General features: G+C 46.8%; 1 protein-coding gene and 1 pseudogene across 1 annotated transcript; one reads left to right on the top strand and one right to left on the bottom strand.

The window, feature by feature from the left end:
• The first annotated feature begins 321 nt into the window (after positions 1-321).
• On the top strand, positions 322-1,344 carry LOC125541771 (23.2 kDa heat shock protein-like). The gene has a single exon (XM_048705105.2). The coding sequence runs from the start codon at positions 482-484 to the stop codon at positions 1,139-1,141; it is 660 nt and encodes a 219-aa protein (XP_048561062.1). The 5' UTR covers positions 322-481; the 3' UTR covers positions 1,142-1,344.
• A 226-nt stretch (positions 1,345-1,570) lies between these two features.
• Positions 1,571-15,849, bottom strand: LOC125541772 (syn-copalyl diphosphate synthase-like; annotated as a pseudogene).
• Positions 15,850-20,871: the final 5,022 nt, after the last annotated feature.

Consider the following 20,871-nt stretch of genomic DNA (forward strand, 5'->3'; position numbering starts at 1 on the left):
TATTCAGTGACCTACAGGCCGAATAGGACTGGTCTGCTCTTACATTTTGAGCCCAGACTCTTAAGGAAAAACTACGTATAAGCCCACCAGACTCCCTCTGCACTTTATTCGCAAAAAAAGAGACTCCCCCTCTACTAGCAGGAACGTCGATTGGCCCATTGGGAGTGGAGACTTCGGGAACTCTCTCCCGCCATCGCCAACCTCTGAACACGCTCGAAACCTCTCGACCGCCCTTGTCTGACGAACCTTCTCGCTCGCTCGCCACCTCTCCACCTTCCACCGCTTCCCAGCTTTCCAAGCCCTTATAAATGGAAGACACCCTCGCCGTCCGTCGTCATCAAGTCACCTGCTCTCATTGTCACATTCCACAAGGCAACAAATCACGACCCACGAGATCGAAGAGTACACGCCGACACAGAGCGCTTGCGCACACACGGCTAGCGTAGCATCTCAGAGAAGGGCGTCCTCGAGCTCGGTAGCAATGTCGACTCGATGCTTCTTGGCGCTTGGCTGCATTGCCGTGGCGGCAATGTCGCTCGCCGTGGCGCCGGCGGACGGCGCGATCCTCCCTTGGTTCGGGAGCGGAGGCGGCAGTCGTGGATCCCGCGATGACGCGGTGGCATCGCCGCTCCAGGACGTAGCCCTTCTCGCCGACCCGTTCCGGATCCTGGAGCACGTCCCGTTCGGCTTCGACCGCGACGACGTGGCCATGGTGTCCATGGCGCGCGTGGACTGGCGCGAGACCTCCGACTCCCACGAGATCGTCGTCGACGTGCCAGGGATGAGGAAGGAGGACCTAAAGGTGGAGATCGAGGAGAACCGGGTGCTGCGGATCAGCGGCGAGCGGCGGCGGGAGGTGGAAGAACGGAAGGGCGACCACTGGCACCGGGAGGAGCGCTCCTACGGCAAGTTCTGGCGCCAGATGCGCCTCCCCGACAACGCGGACCTCGATTCCATCGCCGCGAGCCTTGACGCCGGCGTCCTCACCGTGCGCTTCCGGAAGCTGGCGCCCGAACAGATCAAGGGCCCGCGCGTGGTTGGCATCGCCGGGGGCGACGATAGCTCCGCTGCCAAGAAGACCATCGGCGACGCCGGTGCCGCTGGAGGCGAAGAGCGCCAGACCAAGAAAGTCGAGCTCTGAATCCTGAACTCTGCACTGCGCAGAGTACCAATGTTCTTACCACTTTCTAGCACGCGCTTGTCAGTTCCGCTTCTCAGTACAGCGTGTGGAAAAATGTGATGTACTATTTTGAATGTAAAAGCGACACTGAGTAGTCGATTCACTCTAGCATGTAAGAGAAGTTCACCGAGGAAATAAGAAACCACAGATCACTTTGTTTTGCCCGTGTTGAGAACATTCATACTTTATTGATTGATTTTTCTCTCATCAATACATTCATTCACACTGAGATATACTATGAATCATCCAGATGGACCAGATCTATACATAACTATGTCTAGACATTATCTGGACTGGATAGAGCGGCAGATTAACAGTGAGATTTGTTTCCACAAGCACAATTTATTTCTTCACCAACAGGAACATAGACAGGACAGAAGGTGGTTCATCCTAGATGACATCCTCGAATATGACCTTTGTGATGTGGCCATCAACTGTTCCAGGTGAGCAATGAGCCGAATAGTAGAAGCTTTTCACAACGTGGAGAAAAGTCTGCCTGGTTTCTCTGTTGATGCCATGGGCACCCTGATGAACACGCCAAGACAGCTCTTGCATCTCCAAATCAACTTGCCGGTCCAAGTCCTCTGTACCCACACTTCCACCATTCTGTTCTCAGAATCGAACATTTTTTTGTTACAGATACCATACAAGTATGCAACGTACACGTATACATGGATTCAGGGTATACGATGCATGTACATACGCACCTGAGCATGAACTTTTGCGGCAAGCTTGCGGCAGATGGAAGAGATGAGCTGCTCGAGCTGGGAGTAGTCCCAAAGGTTCAGTTTCTGCTCGGCGGAGACATGCCTTCCCGAGCAGATCTCGACTGTGCGAACCAGCAGCAGTGCTGTATCCCCGTCAATGGATCGATGGCTCCCATTTGCAGTCCATGCCATGAGCCATTGCTTCCACTGCAGTTACCAAAGAAAAAAGAAGCTCGGCTGCTTCATATCAACATCATAATACCAGCTGTATATATATATCTAAGGGTAGGGTTTGATGAATTTTACAGCTTCACGAAGGCTGCCGGAAGCGTCGTCAAAGGAAACAAGGTCGATAAGCTCTTCAAGGTTCTCCGTTGAATCCTTTGGTCCCCTGCAACTGCAATGCGTGCACACAGCCAGGCACATGTTACATTTTTTATGAAAAAAAATAGGGAAATATTCTCGGCCTCTTATCGAGTGATGCAAGCAGTTGTATATTATTAATTATTAAGAATACCGAATAAATTAGCTTGTAAAGAGGAAAAAGAAAGAAAAAACATCCACGTAGAACACCTCGCGATTGTGGCATCCCAACTCGTACCGCCAAATCTAGACATATATTCCGTAAAACAAAATTCCGGAGAAGGAAAACTACCAAGCTGTATACCCTGTGTGTCGGAAGCGAGAGGTCACCGCCGCGGCAAGCACCGCCATGCGAGCCCATGCTAGACGTTCTGATGCTCGGCTTGGTTCGAAGATGTTTGCTGCGGCTAAGAAGTAGGTCGTCAGCGCGCAGTGCTCTTTGGAGTCCCACCATACCTCTGCAGGTGGTTCCTGAAATACCACCTGCGCATACAGGCAAAGGCAAGCACTCTTGGAATAAGAATACTTGTCATGTACGTATATATGTGCTAGCTAATTAGTTGAACTTGAGGATAGAGGTGGCAAAAGTGCCTCTACTAACTTTCTGAGGCCATTCCACTCAAGTCGGGCAAGCCTTTGGTATTCTCTGAAATCAGCTTTTGCCATTTTAAGGTACAGGTCATTGCTCACAAGATCCATTCTGAAAAATTGAAGTGTCAGAACCAAGGGTGTGACCAATATTTGGCCACCAGAAATTTCTATTAACGATTGGTCTAGTATCACAAGTTAGCTGAATACTATTACCTATGTCCCAAAATGTGTAGATACATCTGTATCAAGAGACAGGCTTTTTGAGACAGAGAGTGCATATATAGGATGGTAATTACCTGTAGAGGACCTTGGCGATCCAAACATCGGTGCTGCCTTCATACTGATCAAGATACATCCTTGTTTCAATTCGGGGCAAACTTGCTTTCCAGGGGAAGTCCAATGTGTACTCGACCTGTTTTTACAAGTAGTACAAGGCACCATAGAATTGCATATTACTCTGTTGTTTTCTGAAGCTCTAAACAGTAGAAAAAATATTCTATGGTATTTTCAGAATAAGTATGGTAGAAAATATGGGGGCTTGGGGGGGGGGGGGGGGATAAATAATAGGAAACTTAACTAATGAAAAAAATGGGTCAACCAATACCAGCTCTAGGCAACCTAATGACAGAAAATCAGAATTTGGATGCTATCCAAGCTTGGAAGCAAGTATTATGCTTCTTCCTAATTATGTGACGGAGAATGCTCAAATCTCCTTGAATGAAACAAAGTTTGGATTTGGATTCTGAAGATTTTTTTCATTTCTTTGCAACAAATGTTCCGGCAGCCAAGAGTGATGATATCCATGGCAATGGCTTGGGCAATTTTTATTGTCAATGGTCTGGCTGAATTGCTTACAAATAACTAGAGTTGGTTGGCACATACCTCACCTGGCAGGTCCTTGGTGATGATCCACTTGTCATACAACTTGTTGGAGGCATGTCTCTGTTTGAGAAATGCTCGACAATAGCACCCAGCCCGTGCCAAAACGTCGTCATCACCTGGGAACATGAGCTGAGAAGCACGGTATGTGTTGTACATTGGGGTGACAGATGCGTGGTTGGTCTCCATCTCCATGGAGAAGCAGAAGAACTTGCCGTCCTGCTCGAAGTGCTTAAACACGGCTGCATTATTGTAGATGCACATTAGTCAAAGTAGATCCAACATAACATAGTTGCATGCCAAAGCACCATTTAGATGGAGTAGTTACATGGAGTGACGTCGTAGCCATGCAGAAGGAGCAGACGGAAACCCATGGCCGTGTCATCAATATCCGTGATTGGGCAGTGCACGGTATGAGCTAGTCCCTTCTGAGTCCAGCGGCTGTTCAAAGTGTATACATATAGCTCCTCTCAAACTAGCATCCATGCCTTCCAAATTATTTTAAGTTCTATTTTTTAAAGTTGAACATAAGCGTAAATTCCGCCTGACTAGGTGGGATGTGATAAGTCGTCCTAAGGAGTAAGGAGTAAGGAGCAAGGAGGTCTAGGGGTGGAGGATATAGAGATTAGAAATAAGTGTCTGTTAAGATAATCCCTCTGCTCACTATTATAAGATGTTCCATCTTTTTTCTAGGAGAAAAGTATGTTTTCGGTCCCTCAAGTTCCCCAAAATTATAGATTTTGTCCCTTAAGATTTTTTTTAATAGACATTTGGTCCTTCAAAAGTCTCAATACCAGATAAGTTTGGTCAAAAACCAGATTTTGAGCACGTTGACCCGGTTTGACGGATGAACAGTAAATTCATAAAATAGGAAACAATTTTAAAAAATTCTGAAATTTTATGACAACCAAGATGCTTGGGTGTGCTAGGTGCATGTAAATTTTTGTGGTCAAATAACACCCAAGGAGCTCTAGCAAAAAAACACAAGTTTTGGCTTTTTAAGCCATAATTTGTTTTTTTTTGCCATGGGCTCCTTGAATGTCAAAACACCACACAAATTTTCACACGCCTAGCACACCCAAGCTTCTTGGTTGCCACAAAATTTCAGTTTTTTTGCTATTTTTTGAATTTACTATTCATCGGTCAAACCCGGTCAACATGTTCAAAATCTGGTTTTGGACGAAACTTATCTGGTTTTGAGACTTGAAGGACCAAACGTCTACCAAAAAACCTTGAGGGACCAAATCTATTCTTTTGGGGAACTTGAGAGACAAAAACATATTTTGTTCACTCATTTTGAGAAGAGAAATGTCGTTTTAGTGTGTAGGTAAACCTTGAGCGACCCAATGTCTACCACAAACATCGGATGTAAGTAAACACGTTTAGTGTGTTTGTTCAATCATTTCGGTCTGTATGTATCTCATATTAAAATATCTAAAACATCTTATAATAGTGAACGGAGAGAGTCCTTACTAAGAACAGAGTTTGATAGGACTTGCTAGGAATAAATACCTATAATCTAAAACTCTCGCTGAGGATCAGGCTGAATCAACCAATTCACCCTTCTGGAAAGGTATCATGGGAGTCGAGAATGAATTCGTTTACAAATGGACATTTGTGGTAGGCAATGACCTAATTACTAGGTTCTGAGAAGATGTATGGTTGGGTCATATATATATTTGATAATATCTTATGATACTTTGATGGTTTGGCCAGGCTAATTATTCCCTCTAGTCCGAATTAATTGAGGCAGCCTCTATACAATGTAAGTATTGTATAGAGGCTGCGTCAACTAATTTGGATAGGAGGGAGTAACTAGTTTTATATAGGCCGGACAAGTAGTTAGGCTAAAATCTTGACTGAATGTATTTTAGGACCCAGTTCAAGTTACCTGTAAATAAAATCTAAGCATTGCTCAATTTCAGCTGTGAAGTGGTTTTATATCCCCAGACGCATCAGCCGATCGACCACCCATAGTTGCTCAAAAGTATCCATAGGGTGGCAACAGGGCACTGAAAGAAAATGAATTCATTTGAATGGCAATATTAGTATGGGCCAATACAAAGGGAAAAGTGTGCATTCGTGCTGGTTGTGCAAGAAGTAGTGATTTTACCTCCCCCCTTGAACTTTCTGACGAGATGTTCCAGGAATGCAAGACATTCCTTGTCGCCGGTGTGACTGAGTGCAGCAGCTGTGGCAGCAGGAGAGGAATGAAAGGAGCCGTCTGGAAAACGCAACTCGAGTAGCTTTTCCCAGTCCAGTTGCAAGTCTGCCATTCCTTCCACGCTGAAAAGTAGTGTCGTTGGTACGGCGTGTAGTACATCCAGAGGTATCCTACAATTTGATTCAGATGATTGCTTAGTTCTGGTAGCTCTGAAGATGTGTTTGTGGCAGGTGGCTGCAGCGGCTTTATACCCGGCAGGCGTCCTGGTTGAGGAGTGCGCCGGACTGGTAGGTGCCCCATACCCGGCAGGCGTCTTGGTTGGGACCTCAGGTCTTAGATGTTTAGGTTTGGCTGCGATGTCTGTTTGGTATTAGGCCCAGGCTATCTGCGCCCCTTCATCATTTGAATAGGTGTAGCGACAGATGTTGCTTAGACGGTGGCTTTAGTCTTGCTGTTGTATGGCTTTGTAAGGTTTTGTGATAATAATTAATAAAGTGGCCGTATGCATCGACCAGATGCAGAGGCCGGGGGTCATCCCCCTTTTCTAAAAAAAAAGATGATTGCTTAGTTACATATCAATGTACAAATGAAATCCAGGTTTAGGGGTGTAGGTATGCATACTTAGAGAGCTTTAGATTCCTCTTGGCGTATATCTCTTCCAAAACAGGGTGATTATACGGGATGTCCAAATCTAGGTCCTTGGCCTTCTCTAGGAGGGCTGGGAAGTTAATCTCGAAGCCGGATGGCATCCAGTCTTGTTCCTCTTCTACCAACCTGCTCATATTTTCTTGGATAAATGACACACCTACAACAGAAATGGTCATCTCTAAATTACACATTTGGTCTTTCCTTTAAAAATGAATAAAAGATGTTGAGGGCTTGATATATCTGTTTTTTTAAGCAGGCCAACCCTTTACTTTTCTTTCTGAAAAGGAGAATGACCTCAGTCTCTGCATCGAGCAATGCACGCCCCTTTCTTTTACTAAGCATAACGAAAATACAACAATAGTTTGACAGTCAAGAACGGAGAAAGGGGGGAGAGAGTTCAAACACTGTCAAAGAACCTGTACACTTTCAGCGAAGTGTACTATGGGGTGAAAACCTGACAACACCTTCAAAATACAGACTATAATACAAGGGATGTGGCTAGCTAGGTCTCAGTCGACTAGGACTTAGTGAAGTCTCAGTCAAGTGATATAACATGTAAAAAGGAAAAAAATCTGATTTTTTTTGCATGGATCTGGTAGTTGATTTTGAACAATCCAGTCGATGCACGAGGGGAATTGCGGTCCATCTCCTCCGTCAAGGTTCTTAACAAGGGCGACCAACGCCGTGTCGTAGGCTGAAACATTCATTGACGTCTCAGCATCGCCCAATGACCCAGTGCCATTCTTATGTCATTGGTCATCTGTTGTATCTGGGTTGGTTCATCCTGTAGGAAGTTCTGTTCAGGGTTAGTTCAATAGGTATGTTTGTTAGCTTGTGCGTAATAGTGATTATTCAGCTCAAAATGAGTTACTTCATATGTATATAAGCTCACCGTGTGTCGTGTGTATTCACCACCTTTCCATTCATGCACTTCCGCCTCAGGATATGATGGAGATTTGGTACTTAGCACGAGCCCTGAATATCAAGCATGACAAGTGGAAAAGAACATCCAAGTCATATGGAATATTAAGTTAAAATGATGAACATAAGCACATTATCACTATTAGATGTAGTACGCATGAAGAAATTTCCGGCCTAAATTTCTAGTTCAACATCACTCCAAAGTCCAAACTTTTTTTTTCTTTTTCGAAAAGGGGGTTTACCCCAGCCTCTGCATCAGAAAGATGCATACGGCTCATATTATTAAAAGGATAATCCAGTAACAAAGTCTCCAAGTAACGTGGTGCGAAAATAAACAAAAGCTCAAAAGAGCTAAAAACCAAAGCCACAACCGGCTGGCAAATACAATAGGAGCACTACATGCCTATCCTATTACATGACCGTCATCCAAACCGGTTGAAAATATCCCGAACTACCATCTCCCATCGGGTAGACGCAGTAACCAAACGCTCCCTGGCCTCCGTCGGAGTGAGTAGCGACCACATACGGATGAACGCCGTGGCCCTGAAGATAACCTGCAAAAAGTGAATGTTTGTTGATCTGTTAAAGACTAAATCATTTCTGCAGTTCCATACTGCCCAAAATAAAGCACAAACGCCAACACGAATGTGTCTTGCAGTATCGGAATCGACCCCATCAAGCCATGTTCCAAATAACATGTTGGATAGAGGTGGGCTGATTAATATTAAACGCAATATGAATCGACCGCCACAGAATCTTAGCCAACGGACAATCGAGAAAGAGGTGTTTGATGTTTTCGTTATGATCGCAAAAGCTACACCTAGAAGAGCCCACCCAGTTGCGTTTTGCCAGGTTATCCTTAGTCAAAATGACTTGTTTATGCACAAACCACATAAACACTTTGATTCGTAAGGGAACCTTTACTTTCCAAACGTGTATCGAGGAAGGGATGACGCTAGAGTTTATGACATCCAGATATATTGATTTGACCGAGAACACTCCGTTCTTAGTAAGTTTCCAATACAGCTGATCTGGCTGCTGGGACAGCCGGACTTCCATTAAACGTCTAACAAGATGGAGCCAGGCCTCCCAACGATTTCCAACTAGCGTCCTTCGAAAACTAATATTGAGGGGAGTGGATTGTAAAACAGTTGCAACATACGCTTCTCTACATCGCACAATGTTGTACAAAGTAGGATATTGAAGTCCCCTCAAGGGGGGTCTCCTCAAGCCACGTATCCTCCCAAAACCTCGTAGTAGCACCATTCCCGACAATAAATTTTGTCTTGTTGAAAAAGAATTGTTTGACTCTCATCAAACCCTTCCAAAAAGGTGAGTCGGAAGGCCTCACATTCACCTGGGCCAAGGTTTTAGCATAAAGATACTTATTACGCAAAATCTGTGCCCAAGTAGCCTCCGTCTCAGACGACAGTTTAAATAGCCACTTGCTAAGGAGACATATGTTTTTGACTTCCAGATTTTCAATACCTAAACCCCCTTGGTCCTTCGGCCTACAGATTATATCCCACTTAGCAAGCCTATACTTTCGTTTAAGCTCATCATTCTGCCAAAAGAATCGAGATCGGTAGAAATCTAACCTTTTCCTGACACCCACTGGAACCTCGAAAAAGGATAAGAGAAACATAGGCATACTGGTAAGGACCGAATTAATCAGAATCAATCGTCCTCCGTATGACATGAGCTTCCCTTTCCAACAGCTTAGTTTCTTTTCAAAACGATCCTCGATGCATTTCCACTCAAAGTTAGTCAGCTTACGATGATGAATGGGTATACCTAAGTACGTAAACGGTAATGAACCCAATTCACAGCCGAACAATTGTTTATACGTTTCCTGGTCCTCATTTGCTCTTCCGAAGCAAAACAATTCGCTCTTGTGGAAGTTAATTTTGAGCCCAGACAATTGTTCAAATAAGCATAACAGCAGCTTCATGTTTCTTGCTTTCGCCAAGTCGTGCTCCATAAAGATGATAGTATCATCAGCATACTGAAGAATGGATATCCCTCCGTCAACTAGATGTGGAACCAGGCCACCTACCTGCCCTGCATCCTTTGCCCGACTTATTAAAATAGTCAGCATATCAGCCACTATGTTAAAGAGGATCGGTGACATCGGGTCTCCTTGCCTTAGCCCCTTGTGTGTTTGAAAATAGTGTCCTATGTCGTCATTCACTTTAATCCCTACACTCCCTTTTTGCGTAAAGGAATCAATCTGGTTTCTTCAGGCCGGATCAAAACCTTTCATACGCAAAGCTTGTTGAAGGAAAGGCCATTTAACTTTATCATATGCTTTTTCAAAATCCACTTTAAAAACTACGCCATCAAGTTTTTTTGAGTGGATTTTATGGAGCGTTTCATGCAAGACAACAACCCCTTCAAGGATATTTCTATCAGGCATGAAAGCAGTCTGGGACGGATGAACTACAGAGTGCGCAATCTGCGTAAGTCTGTTCATCCCGACCTTGGTGAAGATTTTGAAACTCACATTAAGCAGACATATAGGCCTGAACTGCTCAATGCGAACAGCCTCTGTCTTCTTAGGAAGAAGAGTTATCGTTCCAAAATTCAGCTTAAACAACTGAAGCTGTCCCTCAAAAAACTCCTGAAACATGGGCATCAAATCTTCCTTAATAAAATGCCAGCACTTTTTGTAGAACTCCGCCGGAAACCCATCCGGTCCTGAAGCCTTGTTATTCTCCATTTGTGCAATGGCCTCAAACATCTCTTTCTCCGAGAAAGGAGCAGTCAGGAGCTCATTCTCGGCAGTCTCAAGTTGAGGAACATCCTCAGCCCTAGACTCATCTAACGACACAAAATTCTCTTCCGGAGGACCAAAAAACTACTTATAATAATTGGTAATGTAGACTTTCAGATTGTCTTGACCAACTATCGTCCCTTCGTCTTGTTCTAGTTGGAAAATTCTCTTTTTATGATGCTTCCCATTAGCAATCATATGAAAGAATTGAGTATTATCCTCGCCTTGTACTATTTTGCGAACCTTAATCGCAACGCCCACTTCAATTCCTCCTCGCGAAGAAGCTTTTTAAGTCGCATCTCCGCCTCTATCTTTGTTTCCAACTCACTGGAATCCAAGATAGAAGTTTCTGCTTTAACTTCAAGGTTTTGAATAAGTAGAAGAAGTCTCTCCTTCTCCGCCTTATAAATCCCATGCATGTGCTTAGCCCATCCACGAAGGAACCTTCGGAGATGACGAATCTTGCATTGCCATCGCTCGATGGGTGTCCTTCCTCCTGAGTCTTTAGCCCACTCCCGAGCTAACAACTCGAGGAACCCTTCTCTTTCAAACCAAGCAAGTTCAAACAAGAAAATGTTCTTGTTCCCACAAAAGTTTGAACTCCGGAGTCGACTAGTAATGGTGTATGATCAGAGACACCTCGTGTCAATGCCTGCACTATTACCAAAGGAAACTTCTATTCCCATTCGACACTTGCTAGGACACGGTCAAGTTTCTCAAACGTCGGTACCGGTAACGAATTAGCCCAAGTGAATTTCCTACCCGAGAGCTCTATCTCTCTGAGATCCAAGCTTTCGATAATAGTGTTAAACATAAACGACCATCTGCCGTCAAAATTGTCATTATTCGTTTCCTCTTTTCTTCGGATAATGTTGAAATCCCCCCCCCCCACTAAGAGAGGAAGCTGTTTGTTACCACAAACACGAACCAGATCCACCAAAAAATCTGGCTTGAGCTCTGGTTGCGCAGCTCCGTAAACCGCCACCAAAGCCCAATCAAACCCATCTGCCTTAGTTCTAACTCGAAACTTGACAGCAAACTCCCCCAAAACTACACTCCGAACTTCCAACGTTTCGCACTTAACCCCAAGTAAAACCCCACCGGATCTTCCTCGAGGGGGGAGGCAATGCCAGTCAAAATCTACCCCCCCCCCCCGGACAAAGTGGCAAGAAATTGTGAAGTGAAGTTTCTTCTTCCAGTCCCAGACAATGCAATAAAATCCAAATGATGTTCAAGAGAAGCATCCGCTAGAAACCTTCTTTTAGCCAAGTCTCTAAGACCTCTACTATTCCAGAAAATGCCTCTCATAATTCATCATGAAATTTTTTGGCAGTACGTATCCTAGCACTCCTACGCGCTGCCGAGGCTGGATAAACCTTCTGTTTCCACGTCCGTTTTGGCTTAATGTGACCATCAGCCTGATCACCACCCTCATTCTCTGCTTCTAGCACCAAGGGCTCATCTACATGAAGAAACGTCTCAGGATTGGTGTCCTCCTTCGTCTCGGGTAATGCAGGGTCAAGATCGGCACACAAGCCATCAAGAACCCTAACCCCAAGCGCATCTATCTCCGAGTCGTTCATAGGTTTAACTGCAGCAATGTGACGAATCATATCTACCGCACGTTCAGCTTCCAAATGAAGAATGTCGTTAACCGACCTAGATATCTCAATATCATTATTACCAAGTGAAACTCCTATTTGATTTGCATTATGAATAATTTCATCATTAGTAAAATGCAAAATGGAATTCGACTTATTAACAGACATACCGGTGGAGATCTCGACGTCACGCAACTTGGCAGCCCTCAAAGCACACCTGAGCTGCATGTCATCAACGTCAGGCTGCTCCTGCAGCCTCCCGCTGACCCGCCTCCCCTGGGAGACAGGATCCGGGATACCGCCAAAGGCGATGACCTCCTTGCGTGAAGCTCTGCTAGGGGAAAGGCCTCCTGCCCGTCCCCCAACAGCGGCGCCCCGGGCCGTAGCCACCGGGGCAGGAGAACAAAACGGCGACGACTCCCACGGCCTGTCCACGGGCGACCCGCCAACCGCAGGGACCGGGGAAACCCTCGCGCGGTGCTCCGGAGAGGAAGCCGGTGAGACGGCCGCGTCACCCGACCCTCCCACCGCAACGGGGCACGGAGTGACGGCGGCCTCCTACACGGCCACACCTCCGCCCGCGCGCGGTGACGTGGAGATGAATGCCGAGCCCGCCGTGGGCGCCGCCGCCGTCAGCATCACAGGGGACCGGGCCTCCTGCCCGCATGCCCCACCCATACCCGCCGGAGAGCCCAAGGAGCCCCTAGCCACCGTGCAGGCCTTGGGCCCCCTCGAGGTCGGTGCAGACATAGCACAAGAGGGCGGGTCCTCCCGACCGCCCATATCCGCCGAAGCGTCCAGCGAGGCCGTCACCTCCATCCTAGGCAACAGAGATGAAGGAGGAGTAACATGAACCTGCTGTCCAGTGGTTCCTCCCGGTCCGTCAAAGATCAAAACAGAGTCATGCCCCGTAATCACCGGCGGCAAAATGTTCGGACGGATCATCCATATCCACGCGATCACTCCAAAGACGAGAAGGCGCTGAAAAAGTTCCTACGGATCCAAGCTGCAACATATTAGACGGAACAGTCGGTGATTTCCCCTGAGCAGACTCTCCTGCCTTAGTCGAATCCATAGGCCCGGAAGCCTTGTCACCATCATTTTGTGCACTACAACCCTGGTTCCCAGGAGCACCTCCCCCCTCAGAAGTATCCATATGATGAATCTCCTCAAATTCCTGAAACAGATCAGGGTCCTCATATTCGACATCCAACATATAAGCAATGCCCTCGTAAGTCCATCTTACCACATCTGGTAGGAACTCGATGTTAGCCACACTAACCAGCAAGCGCGCCACACCATGAGCACGCGTGAAGGGCATATCCACCTGCTCCGTCTTACCGAGCAAGGATCCCAGGCTCCATGTGACCAAGAAGTTATCCAGAGGTTCAGATGGCCCCCCCGAAAAACGAACCCAAATCTGAGTCAGCGGCATACCCTGAGGCTCCTTCTTTTTCCACTCATCGAACTGTAACACAAAACTTGTGCTGGTAACTCTACTCATGCCAAACTTGAGAATCCTCTTCTGATCCTCCTTAGATGGAAAGTCCACTTTGAAAGTCTGTTCTGATAACTTCACAAGAGACCAGTTAAAGTTCCCCGGTGCCAACTCCCGCAACTGCTGAATAATCTGAGCTTCAGTGAGAGGTCCATTAACCACCTTAACCACCCCAGGGAAGGAGGTTTCAATGGCAGGAGCCACCGGAGCCACACTTGGTGTCTCAAAAAACATCAACTCAGAACAACAAAGCCCATAGATGTTAACCGTCGGTTTGGGCCCAAGAAGAAGCGGACACTCCGCCGCCACATGTTTCGGTTTCTGACAAATATCACATAACTCAGCAGAGCAATCAACCATAAAGTGTCCCGTCTCACCACACCGGTAACAGAGCAGCTTTTTCTTCTTAGTCGCCCATTTGGACGGCTTGTCACCCCCGGCCTTCTTCGAACCTTTGTCGGAAGCAGCATCATCAGGCTGAGTGGTCACCGGTACTGCCACATCGGCGAGGGCCCGAACCGTCTCCACCACAGCCTGAGTAAGACCAGCATCATCGGTGGACATCTCCTCAAGTGTCGTGACCTGCCCTGAGGCAACGGGCAGGTTGCGCGGAGGAGGAGGCCGCCGGTGACCACCACGACCACCTCGGTAGCGTCCCCGGAATCGATTATTCGGGCCAACCGCACCCTCAACAAAATTCCCCGGTGGTCCTTGAAACCCTCGACCGGTAGCACCGTGATCATTCCAACCATAGCCCCGCCCACCATCGGTGGACGACGAACCGCGATGAAAGCCATGTCCGTAAGCGTTGTAGCCATCATCACCCCACTAACCACAGGGGGGGTGGGTTGCGGCTGTCACCTGCGAATGCGCCCGAACCACGGCCACCTACGCCATTGGCAGCACCACCCCGCCCGCCAGCCATCTGTCTAGGCCAACGCTGCGGCAGAGGGGGCGCAACTGCTGGCGGCGGCTGCGCCGCAGCCCTGGCAGCAGGAACCGCAGCCCGCGCTGGCGCCACAGCAGCCGGCACAGCCGTAGTCTGGGCCCCCGACGCCGCTTGAGTCTTCGCCGATGGCTGAGCCTTGGGCGGCATCTCGTTCTCGCCTGCCGTCGTCACAAGCGTGCCAGAGTCGCCCGATGCCCGCCTCGCTCGTCCACGCACAGCCGAAGGAAAACCGATCCGTCCGCGGCGGTGAACCCTAGCGATAACAACGTTTCGGCAGAGAGGACCCAAACGTGCATGCGACTACACGCCGACCGATGCGATCTCATGCACGTAAGCCTCACAGCCCGTTCGACGCCAGCCGGTTTTGCCTGGGCCTTTAGCCCCGCTAATCCTGGCCCGCCCACTTCCAAATCTCCCTCACCCGACGGCCCAGACGCTAGTGCACCCGCACAGAGGCCCACCTTCTCCAGTCCGTCAGGTCCCAGCAGATCGTTCAAACGCAAGATCCGCTCCGCCCGAATCACGCACGAACGGTCGGTCACCGGCTCCGGCGCCTGCGCCACCGGCGGCCGCCGTGCTTTCTTCTTCTTCCGCGTGACAAGAGACCAATTTTTTGGCAAAAAGTCTGACAACACTACCAGTTCTCGCATTACCTTAGGAATTGGACCGCTCCACGGCTTCATGGCCGGTCTAGAAGTTTGAGATGATGAGCGCCGCCGTTCGGTCTTGATCTTAGGCTCCGGCGACGAACCAGCGATCTGCAAGGCCAGGGGAACTCCGGCATTCTTCATGGGGATATGGCCCTGGACCTGCTCCTCCTCGTCATCACTCTCCAGAAGCGCCCAAAACCGCCCTCCCGGTCTTGCATGAACCATCGGCTCCGTCCTCCAGTGACTTCGGTTGTACATCCACCTGCATACATTCTCCAACGACCACTTCATAAAAATCGAGAATGAATCTAAAACCAACCTCAATCTTGCCGCCGTCCGGGAGATAATCGCCAGCGAGGACGTCGTTCTCCAGATCAAGGAGAGCCATCCATCGCGAGCGCGGAGTAAATCGAAGACGCCCTTCGATCCAAATGACAGGATCTTTCCCGTCGGAGAAAAACGCCCGCCACTGCACCCATCGCGCCTCCACCCGTCCGATCTCACCGCGCGGCAGATCGCCACGAGCGCCACCCGATCCCGTCGGCTCCTCCTTTCCGCCCAACGACGCCGCCGCTAGGGTAATAGGAGACACCGGATGGATCTGATGTGTAGCTGCACGGCCGCCGGGACGGGATTGAAGAGCCAGCGGCGGTAGTCCGGCCGCCTCTGGTGGCCTCGTCTCCGCCTCCCGGTCGTCTCGATTCATAGAACCTTAGGGGGCTTGTTTGGTTTTAAAATCGAAGGATCAAATCTACACTAATCAACAACAAGTTAAGGAACGGAATATGTATTGTTGTTTTGATAGATCATGATTACCACATCGTCGACGCTGAGAGTGTAGGTGCAGGGAAAGTTGTTGCCATGGCTCGGCCGTCGGCTGGTTGAGCACCAGAACATGTCGGACTGCAGCGGTAAACGTCGCCATATCCTTCGACTCTCCGGCCCCTGCTCCCTTTTGTGGCAACCTTTCTGGATGTTGGCTTGTCGCTATCGTTAAGGAATAGGAAATCTTTGATAGCTCCATGGTACCGCTTGTTTCTAAATCGAGATAGCTATCATGCATCCTCATCAAGCTTGTCAACCCCTAATTTAGTACTCTACAAGAACATATATGTTTCGTTTCGAGGTATATCTCGTACAAGAATCTTACACAGGACCAACGGACAAATGCACCGATCACGTCAGAAACGATGCTCGTTTTCCTTTAAATAAACGCATTGACCTTGGGGCATCTTTAACGGTGATCACCGGTCGGATGCCTTCAGTCCATAGAGTGTTCGGACGACTCCGCCCAAATTCGGCCGGACGTCGCCCATTCAATGCAATCTTTAAGGCTAACTTCAACGCACAGTTTAAGCGGGTGTTTGTTTTGTCTGAATTTTGTCCGTTTGGGTAGGATAATGGGGCAGCGTCCAACCGTTTTATTGGATGCGCTAGCCGTGCATTCAACGCGCGAACACATGTGGTCCGTCACGGCCGGCCGGAGTTTCTATGTGTACATTTTTTTATCACTGAAAACACATTTTTATTTCATAAACAATATTTTGATACATTGTAGTACATAATTCATCAATTTTTCGTTAGAATAGCAAGACCAAAGAAAATAAGAACCATAACTAAAGATTTTAAAAGATATTCAACTTCCGTAACTGCTCTCACTAGTTAGATTAATATCTTCTCTATGTCTTCATTGTTGATCCGCGGCTTCTCGAGCTTGCACATTTTCTTTGGTTCTAAAGAAGTATACGTTGTTTTACATCTAATCTCATTTGTAACCTCTATTCTAGCAATGAGTGCACGAACATCTATCAAATTTCGTTCTATCAATAAACCGATTTGTTCTTCTTTCCAATACCAAAACTTGCATCCATCCTACACACAAATTTGAGCAAACAATGAGCTACCGAGATTGCGCTCAATCCGGTGAACAACCGAATCAAAAAGAAGCACATACCCCATTTTTTTGCACTTGAAGAACATCCATCCCGGATATTCCGATGTGGTAGAAACACATCGCACGGCTTTCCGCGGGCAGTCGTAGCCCTTTATGACCGGCAACGGTGAGTCGACGAGCCGTTGGGCGAGTGCCTAGCCTAGGTGACGATCGAGCTTGTCTTTGTCGGCGAACCACCGACGGGATAGATTCAAGCGGCAAGAGAAAAAAAGGGCGTTTGTGCCCCCGATGACGGGCCAAAGGACGACAAGGACACATGTTTCCGCCTGTCCGCGTGCGTCTATTTTGACGCAAACGCGACCCAAATTTAGGCCGAGAATGGGTCAAAAGCTGACAAAAAATGGACGTTTGTCTGTTTACTCCCACACGTTGTGTCGCGTTTTATGTCCATTTACTCCCAAACAGAGGCAACCGGCCATTTGGGGTCATACGTTGGGTTTGGCCTTAGATAAGGCGGACATTGATTCATGCAACGCTGATGGATAACAGTTCTTAACTTTTAGAATGCAAAAGAGGTCATCAAAAACTACTCTAAATCCTACTCTTCTCTGTAAGAAGTGAGATCAATCACCCTGGAGCCGTCGGCCTCGCCATTGTTGGCGGCGGAACGTATCCACAACATCCCGATGAACCCGGGAGTGGAAGAGCTATGAGAAGAGGACGACACACTGCACGTCGTTGATGTGGATCTTGTGGTTCTCTCGCTCGACCATGCAGTGGCTCTGTGCGGACATGTTGTACATCGGCTGGTTCTTGCCAACGACTTCCTAGTCCATAAGGAGCGATGCCACACCTACGTCATCCCCGCGCTTCGTCTCCTATTGCGCCTCCACCACGTGGTGCTCCTAGAGTAGCGCGAGGTGGAACTGATCCTCCGTATCGGACATGGAGAAGAGGACGTCTACCCCACCGGCCAAGGCATCATTGACCATTGCCTCCTCCTTTTCTGTGGGCTCCTCCTCCTCCTAGACCTTCTCTACTACCATGGGGTTGCTCTCCTTCCTCCTTCTCCGGTCTCAGCTCTGGAGAGTTTGGAGGTTGTTCCACTGCATTGTGGGTCTGGCGCATGTCCCCACCGTGATTTCCGTATGGCGCTTCGATGTCAACATCTTGTACCACATTATCTTCGAATGAATCATGGGGGCGGCGAACAATGGAAATGTGAATGTGGAGGTGAAGGGCTCTGCTCCATGTGGCGGTGGTACGGACGGGTTGAAATGAGAGAAACTGGAGGCAGCTAGGGTTTGGGGCTTGTCGGCCTGCTTCTAATAACCGAGATAGGATCCTCGGGCGATGCATTGCCTGCCGAGCATGAATGCGGGCAGGTGGGAGGCCGGCAAGCTTCCATCAATGTAAAAACTGCGAGCACCGGGCGAGGTTTTAGGTGTGTCCAAGGTGATGAACTCTGATGTGATGGACGTCCGAACTCTCTTAAAGCGTCCCTCGTTTTGAGGCCGAATTGAAGATTTCAAATGTGTTGAAGGCCTAAAAATATTCAATGGAGATGCTCTTCCACCAATGTCCGGTTCGATGTGGACACATGTGTTGAAGGCCTAAAAATATTCAAACCCATCGATAAAACATATAGGGCATATTTGGGCGGGCACAATGGAGATGCTCTTACCCGCTAGGTGACGAATCGCACTTGTGAGTTTGAGACGTGAGATTATACTTTGGTAGCTGAACCACGACGTATAAATTTACAACAATTGTCGACTTCACACACCAAATTCGTTATACTTTTTGTTTGATCTGAAAACTTAGGGTTTTCAAATTTACAATGTGTTCCAGCGTGACGGCGCTGATGCACAGCGACCTGGTGCGGCGCACAGTCAGCCATAACGCACAGTGATGGGGGCATGTCTATAGCTAGCCCGGAGCGAGTGCGAGAGTCCCCTCGCCTCTGCACGGCACGCTACTGGACCGGTCCTAGCAGGCAGGTGATCTCTACATTTAAAAAAAGGGCCATTTGCATTTCTGTCCCTAACTCGAACCACCTAATCAGATATACCCCTAATTCGAAAGCATGCTCAAATTTGCCCCTCCACCGTTAGATGCCCTTATAGAAATGCCTTTTTGCACCGTTACCGTCCGGTCAAATAGCTTTGACCGTCCTGAAAAAATAGCAAAAAAATCTTAAAAATTTAAAATTTTATGAGATCGAAGATACTCATGTGCCCAAGGTGTGTGCAAATTTTCGTGCTATTTAGACATTCTAGGAGCTCGTGGCGAGGAAAAACAGTTAATCTGCACGCTTGTGAACAATAAATTTGAAATAAAATAGCAAAAAAAATTAAAAAAATATGAAATTTTTTGGCATCAAAGTGGCTTGGGTGCACAAGGTGCTTGCAAGTTTTTGTGATCAAATGACATGCGAGGAGCTCTAGCAAGAAAAAACAAAATAGTCATTTTTTCCCAAGTTTTTTCCCGAGCCAAATTTTGTTTTTTTCTCCACAAGCCCCTCCAATGTCCAAACACAACAAAAATTTGCACGCAGCTTGCAGACCCGAGCCTCTTTGATGCCAAAAATTTTCATATTTTTTGAATTTTCTTACTATTTTTTTTGAATTTACTGTTCACAGGCTTACATATTTATTGTTTTTCCTCTGACACGAGCTCTTGGAATGTACAAACAGCACGAAACTTTGCACGCACCTTGCGAACCTGAGTATCTTTGATCCCACAAATTTTCAGATTTTTTAGAATTTTTTTGCTATTTTTTCAGGATGGTCAAAGCCCTTTGACCGGCTTTGACCTGCTTTGACCGGACGGTAACGGCACAGAAGGGTATTTTCTGTAAGTGCACCTAACAGCGGAGGGGCAAATTTGAGCAGGCTTTGAAATTAGTGGTAAATCTGAGAGTAGGCGCAAATTAAGAGCATAGATGTAAATGTCCCTTAAAAACTGTGGCATCCGATTGCAAGTTAGCTGTTGATGCGATCTAGAAAGGGACCTCATCATCTTATGGAGCAGTGGTGCATGAGATCAAGGAGCACTCTAGTAATTTTATTTCTTGTTTTTTTGCAGGTGCAAAGGAATCTCGAATATCGAGGTCCGCAAACTAACAAAGCATGTTTTAACTCTAGGGACCGGTCGCCGTGTTTGGTTAGGCCATCCTGGAGATCTTTCCTTTCTCCCTATAAACGTGACGGTGCAATAAAAGCTTTGTGAGTTTGCCTAAAAAAGTTAGCTCGTTCTGTTTCTTTCATTTTTTTCCTTTCCTTTTTTTCTTCTTATTTCACTTTTTTTGTATTTGCAAAAATATAGATATTTCAAAATTACTTTATTTAAATTTTTTTAATGTCCACACATTTAAAAACTGTGCATGTAGTGTAAAAATAATGTTTGTGCAACTTTTAGAAAAAGTAGATAGCACTTGAAAAGGTGTTCTTCGCATTCTTTAAACAGTTTTGCTAAAACACATCTAGATGTGTCATAAGTATTGCACATCTAAGTCCCATGTCATTGATCTTCCACGGAGATTTGTGTGGGTATTTTCTTTTTTTCTTTTTCTTTTTCTTTTTAGATTGATTGAATCACTTAGGTGTGCAATAACCAGGGCACATCTAGATGTGTTTTAGCAAAACTGTATTTTATTTCATATGCACTGAATCAAAAGAAAAAAAATAGTAACCATTTTCTGAATATGTACGCACACAGGACCATCAATTAGATTCAGATATTGTAGTGTCCTCACAATAACTATTTTATTTCATATGCACTGAATCAACAGAAAAAAGATAGTCCCATTCAGTGGGTGTATCAGGTGGAGTATGGCTGATTGCATGTGAAGACAAATAAGATGGTGGGGATGAACTATTTACGTATTATAGATTGCAAGAATATTTTTACATTGTATAAATCTTTTCATAAAAACTCAGGAGCATTTTGTTGGAACATTTGTATATTTTATGTGTTAAATATATATTTTTAATCATATGAAACATTCTTTATGACTTACGCAGGCATTGTTACATTATATTAAGATTTTGT

This window comes from Triticum urartu, chromosome 2A, assembly GCF_056163025.1.
Source record: "Triticum urartu cultivar PI428250 chromosome 2A, HENAU_Tu73, whole genome shotgun sequence".
NCBI classification, from domain to species: Eukaryota; Viridiplantae; Streptophyta; class Magnoliopsida; order Poales; family Poaceae; genus Triticum; species Triticum urartu.